The 6,498-nt window shown below is 51.3% G+C and overlaps 1 protein-coding gene across 2 annotated transcripts in view; it reads right to left on the bottom strand.

The window, feature by feature from the left end:
• Positions 1-66: 66 nt before the first annotated feature.
• FA2H (fatty acid 2-hydroxylase) overlaps positions 67-6,498 on the bottom strand; it is a 50,932-nt gene continuing 44,500 nt past the window's right edge. For both annotated transcript variants that reach the window (XM_033844667.2, XM_073796812.1), the window contains 3 exons: positions 4,519-4,691; positions 2,919-3,171; positions 67-1,523 (listed from right to left, as the gene is read on the bottom strand). In XM_033844667.2, the coding sequence (XP_033700558.1) occupies positions 1,444-1,523; positions 2,919-3,171; positions 4,519-4,691 (506 nt within the window). In that variant the 3' untranslated portion in view covers positions 67-1,443. The remainder of the gene's footprint in view (positions 1,524-2,918; positions 3,172-4,518; positions 4,692-6,498) is intronic.

Below are 6,498 nucleotides of genomic sequence, written 5' to 3'. Positions count from 1 at the left end.
ACCCTTCTGCGCCTCCCTGGCCTCGACCAAGTCTGGTGAGTCGCCATCAGCAAGTAACACCTCATCTTTTTTGGTTTCTTTTCCAATGTGTTTATTTTTCAAAATATACAATTTATTTACACCTTTATTTCACAACGGTAGTTTGTATATTTATTCCAAAATCTTTAAATAACCCCGCAGTAAACAGTACAAATCACAGGATCGGTCAAACTGCTTCCCTTTAGCCTTTACACACATCGAGTTTTTAAAAAGTTTCAAGTAGTAACGGTTTGTGGGTAAGAAGGGAACAAAAATAAGACAAAAACGTTTTTACATAAGCTCGACATGTAGGATTAGAAAGGGCAATCTGAGCAGCTACTTGGTCTGGGGCCCGACTAAGGGTATTTATAGAGTTTATAAATAAGACCCTCTTATGAGCAGCGAGGGTTTTGGTTATGAGGAAGAAAGGGGGGGAACCTCGTCCGCTGGGGTGGAAGGGGCTGGGAGATAAGGCACCGCATCAAGGCTTCTTCTCGGCTTAAGGAGGCACTGGCTGGAAGGGTCCTGAGTGAGGCGGGCAGGGGCCCACGTATGCCAGGTGGAGGTCGAGAATGGCTGGGGACGGGATGGGGCTCCCATCCACGGAGAGGTCTCTTCAGCCTCCCTTGGAGAAAAGCTTTGTGATTCTGGAGGCGGAGAGACGGCTAGAGCAGCTGGTGCTTCCTAAAGAAAGGGGCGTGGGCTCCCTCCAGGCTTGAGACCCGCAACAGCTACTCTCGGCCCACCTGCACAGACAGGTGAGGGCCAGGCGTGTGGGCGCTGGATGTGTCACAGCCCGAGGCACCTGGTGATGCAGCTGGCATTTGTCATTGGCAAGGGACAAAGGTGCTGCCCCAGGAGGCTTCCTGCTTTCTCCTCTTCGGACAGTGCTTCATCCACCTCTGTGTCCTCCAGTCCTCAGGAGAACAGCCTGAACCACCACACACTCCCCGGCGACAGAAGGTGGGGAAGACGAGGGCCATGGCCCTGCAGACCCCGCTCTTCACTGTTAACACTGGCAGCTCCAGGGTGCTAAGACACAGGTGGGACACCAGCTGGTCCCAGGGGTCAGTTGCCTTCACTCCCCTTAGGAAAGTCCCCACTGGCTGGGTCCTGAAGCAGTCCTGTGGGCTAAGGCACTGGGCGGGGGTGTGAGTGAAGAGGCTGGGATGCTCCAGGAAAGAGCTAGTCCCTGAGGGCCAGTGGGCCACCAAGTGGACGTGACCCTCCTGTGCTGGGTCAGGACGGCAGTCTCAGGGTTAGCCTCGGGCTTCAGGGTTTCCCCAGCACCCTCCACCAAGCCCAAGGGCCGGACAAAGCCTGCACTGCCTGGTCAAGCAAACCTTCTTTGCAGGGTCTGGACGGGGGTGGACTGGGGTAGGGGCCACAGCGGGGCTGAGGGCAGGACAACAGGGCTGGGAGTTGTCACTGTATCTTCGGGTGGGGTTCTTCCAGAATAAGGGTGTGGAAAAAGTGATCCCAAAATTTAGTGCTGATGCCAAATCCTAGAGAGGGAGACAAATGGGGAGAAGATGAGGCATTCTTGAAGGAGTCAATCTGCTTGGAAGGGAGCCTAGCTGGGGCTAGCACGTGGGGAAGATTTCAACATAGTCCCCGATGGCCTTTCCAACTCTCAGGGCCATACTGGCAGGAGTCAAGAGCAGGGTACCAGTGTTTCTAGACTCCCAAGGATACCGTTGGAATAACCCCAAATTTCTTATCTGGCCTGGCTTCCTGGGAGAGCCTGGCTGCTGGCTGCTGCCTGCCTCTTCCTCTCTCTGCCTCACACTCCAGCCGCCTCCTTCTCTTTGAAGATGCCAAGTTCATTCCTGCTTCAAGGCTTCGCACCTGTTGCTCCTGGGAGGCTCTTTCTCCAGACATTGGATGCTGGCTTCTCCTAATTCAGGTCTCAGCTCTAATGACGTCTCTGCAGTGACACCTTCCTGGACCACTTTAGCTAGCATTCTGCTGTCCAGCAGGGTAGCCACTAGCCCATGTGACTTCTGAGCACTGGAAATGTGGCCTGAGCTATGGAGGGACTAAATTCCCAGTTTCATTTAATTTTAATTAACTTACATTTCAATGTAAAAAGCTATACTCGATTCAGTTACTGGAGAACTTTTAGGCACGTTCGGAGCAACTCATGTATGTGAATCTACTTTTTTGACTGTAAATTTTATAAACTCTAAATATGGATCAAGTATTTCCAATGAACATTTAGCCCTTGAATGGCGACAGGCTTGTAAGTGCAAGATACACACCGGATATCGAAGACTTACTAGAAGGAAAGAATGTAACATTTCTCATTAACAATTTTATTTTTTTTGGCCACGCCGCACGGCTTGAGGGATCCCAGTTCCCCAACCAGGGATCAAACCTGGGCCCACGGCAGGCTGAGTCCTCAGGCTGAAAGCTCTGAGTCCTAACCACTGGGCCTCCAGGGAATGCCCAACAATTTTTATATTGATCACACGCTGAAATGATAATATTTTGGTTGTATTTGGCTTAATAAACTATATGATTAAAATTAACTTCATTGGTTTAATTTTACTTGTTAATGTGGCTACTAGAAAATGTAAAATCCCATCTGTGACTCATATTCTATATTATTAAACAGGGTGGGTCCCCTCTCCTGCTGACATGGTTTCTCTAACATCACTTTGCTTTATTTTCTTTGTGGCACTTATCACTGTCTGGAATGGTCTTTGCTATTTACTGGTTTCCTTGTTTGTCTGTCTCTGCACAGCCCCCTGCACCAGGGACTAGGATGGGAGTTCCACGCTTGCCTTGCTGACTGTGTATCCCCAGAACCGTGCCTGGCCCTGGCTAGAAGCTCAGGGGTAGCTGTCAAATAAGAAATGAACAAACGAGGAAGTGGGGAGGCACCGGCAGGTCCTCACCTGACTGCTGATGTGCAAAGTGGTGCTTGACGTGGTGGGCCTTCAGGTTGTACAGGTAGGAGCCCTTGTGCGGGGAGCCGAAGTGCAGGTAGTAGTGGATCATGTCGTAGATGACGTAGCCCAGGAGGCCACCTGCAAACACAGTGCCCCCCACCGCCTCGGGCAGGATGAGCCGTAAGAACACGTAGAAGAAAGCTATCACCAGAGAGGCTGGCACAGGGGGGAAGACCAGGCGGGACTCGTCGAAGGGTGCCTGTGGATGGAGGGGCTTATGTGTCAGGACGCAGCCCGGGGCCCCAGGGCCTGACTGTGGTCACACACAGCATGCCGGCCCAGAGGTGCTCCCATGGGGGATGGGGCAGAGCAGCCCAGACAGTCCAGGGAGGGTGTAGGCTTAGCACCCTCGGTGGCTTTGGGGAGGGTGGGCCACCAAGACTAGAAGCCCTGGAGAGTCTGTCCCACCCCCAATTTCCAAGCCAGGATGGGACCTGGAAAACCGGCCAAGAAAACAGGGGTGGGTGTGATGTGGGCAGGGTGCTCGCAGAGCAGAGTCCCTCTTTATGCTGAAGAGGCCCCTGTGGCTCTGGAATTTGTTCGGTGCTAGGGAGGAGGCCCAGCCCCCCACCCCAAGTACCAGGCGGGGCACCTGGACACGGCCCGAGGGTGATGAAGGCGCACATGGTAGATGATGCTGGAAGTGTTAACAGGCAGGTCCCCCACCCCAGGTGGCCTTCTTTGTTCCAAGGGGGTGTTGTCACAGTGAACCAGACAACAAAAGAACCTAGTCTTTGGCTCCGGAGCTTCACAAGCCAAGGGCCTGGCAGACAGGTAAGATTTTAGAGACTGTGTGAGTATTCTGAGGAGAGACCCTCTCTGGGCTGAAAGAGGAGAGAGAAATCAGGCGACAGAGAAAGAGCAATATACCGATGTGGGCCTCCCTCCCCTCTGACCAGGAGCAGCAGGACTTGCTGGCCATGTGCCAGAACACCAGCTCCAGGACAAAGAAGGAAGGAAGGGAGCGGGGAGGATGGAGACCCTGGGATAGGCCGAGAACAGCATGGCGCAGGGACAGAGAAGCAGCAGGGAGACACAACTTCCTCTGGGCACACCTGGCTTCCAATCCCAGCTGCTGGGACCATCATGTTGCCCTTGAGGAGCCCCAGTGGGGTGGATGGCTGACAGCACAGACTCTGGATTCCACAGGGGACAACATCCAGGTGTGACCTTGGGTGAATTCCTTAGTTCCTTTATTTCCCCAAGCCTCAGTCTGCCAGTCTGTGGAATGGGGAGAACTGTAGCCCCATCTTCAGAATGAAGCTCCACAAGGGCAGTGATTCTGGACTGTTTTGTTCAATGGTGTCTAGAACGGTGCCCGGCACCTAGTGAGCACTTAAGTGAGCATTTACTGAATGAATGAATAAATGAAGGAATGAAGTTGTTGTGAGGATTCAAGTTGGACACACAGGCTCACTCTGTCCACGCCCGGTGCAGGTTAGGACCCAGTCACACCCAGTCACATTTCCCCTCGCTCTCAACCTGACTCCCACCAAGACGGGCAGCTCCCATGGGTGGGACCCGGGTGAGAGCCTGCCCTGCTCACCTTGTGGTGCTGGCCGTGCATGATGAAGTGCAGCATGATGAGGTAATAGCTGTCGTTAGGGGGTTTCATGTGGAACAGGAAGCGGTGGATGAGGTACTCTACGAGGCTCCAGAGGAGCAGCCCCAGCATGAAGAGGCCCGGGAACGTGGACTCAGGCATGGCTACCGAGTACTCTGCAGAGGGGCAGGAGAGAGGCAAGGTCAGGGCAGACAGCCCCAGGGCACAGCAGTGCCTAGTAGCTCCAGAGGTCCTGTCTCAAGGCCCTGTCACCTTAGGAGCTGCTGCCCTTTGCCCAGCAGCTATGGGGCCCAGCCCCACTATTAGGGCCTTTGAATCAAAATGGGAAGGAGGCTGTGACGATCTATGCTGGGCTTAGGAGAAGTCCTCTCAGAGGACTGTTGATGTGGGGTATTACATGGATTTCCGATGTTGAACCACCCTTGCATTCTGGAATAAATCCTATTTGGCGGTGGTGTATAATCCTTTCATATGTTCTAGGATTCAGTTTTCTAGTGTTTCGTTGAGGACTGTTGCATCTATATTCGTCCGTGATATTAGTTGGTAGTTTTCTTTCTTGTGGTGTCTCTGTCTGGCTTTGGTATTGGAGTAAGATTTGGCTAGACATCTGAGATCTTCCTTAAAGCGACTGTAAGAGGAACAGCTATGGCCAGCACTGGACCTCTACCTGGTGCTATGGTCGGAACGTGTTCCCTCAAATTCATATGTTGAAACCTAACCCCCAAGGTGATGGGAGGTGATTAGGTCACGGGTGAATAGGACTAATTCCCTTATAAAAGAGGCTCGAGAGAACTCTTCCCCTTTCTGCCGTGGGAGGATACAATGAGTCTTTGACCTAGAAGAGGGCCCTCACCTGACCATGCTGACACTCTGATCTGGGACATCCAGCCTCCAGAATCGTGAGCAATTCATTTCTGTTTTTACAAGCCACCCAGTCTGTGATGTTTTGTTATAGAAGCCTGAACGGACAAGGAAAAAGTGACCTTGCCCCAGTGGCATGGAGGAGAGGGACGGGCGATTCTGATGAAGCCAGCAGAGCTGGGGGGCTATTGGTGGAAGATGTTAACCACCAGGGACTGGGGGGCCAGGAGGGCCAGGAAAACCCAAGGAGAGATGGGTTCATGAACAATACTTCAAATCATAGCATATGAGGAAGATGCGAAAAACCTGAAGATGATTGGCCCGGAGACCAGAAGACTGGAGAGATGTAATTATCATGAAGTGTGAGGTTCCCCATGCCCAGCCCTTGGAGGACAGCCTGCAGTCCTTCCGGCTCTCGTTTCTTTTCTCTACTTCATCCATTCTTCGACTTCACCGACACTTCAGCTCTTGGCACAGTTTTCTTCATGTCTATGCTCACCCTCTTAGCTCTATTTCTTTTCTCCACAAGCTATTGCTTTGGCTATACTGGCTCTCTCTTTTAAAAAGGAGCAGCTTTATTGAACTATAACTCACATATCTTACAATTCACCCATTTCAAGTGTACAATTCAATGGTTTTTAGTATACTCAGAGTTGTACAACCATCACAATTTTAGAACATTTTTATCAGCCCAGAAAGAAACCCATTACCCATTAGCAGTCACTACTCATTTCCTCCACCCCCTGCCATTTCCCAGAGCCAGGAATCCCCTAATCTACTTTCTGTCTATTGCATCTGCCTCTTCTGTATATTTCGTATCCATGGACTCATCCAGTATGTGGTCTTTTGTGACTGGCTTCTTTCACTCACAATATTTTCAAGGTTCATCCACGTGGTAGCGTGTATCAGAACTTCCTTCCTTTTTAAGGCTGAATAATATTCCTTATCAATACGGATGCACCACATTTGTTTATCCACTCCTCAGTTGATGGACAGCTGGGTTGTTTCTACTTTTTGGCTATTATGAATAATGCTGCTGTGAACATTCATGTGCGATTTTTTGAGTGGACGTATGTCTCCAGTTGTCTTGGGTATATGCCT

Source organism: Tursiops truncatus, chromosome 19 (genome assembly GCF_011762595.2).
Source record: "Tursiops truncatus isolate mTurTru1 chromosome 19, mTurTru1.mat.Y, whole genome shotgun sequence".
Lineage (NCBI taxonomy): Eukaryota > Metazoa > Chordata > Mammalia > Artiodactyla > Delphinidae > Tursiops > Tursiops truncatus.
This window is presented reverse-complemented; position numbering and strand designations above follow the sequence as displayed.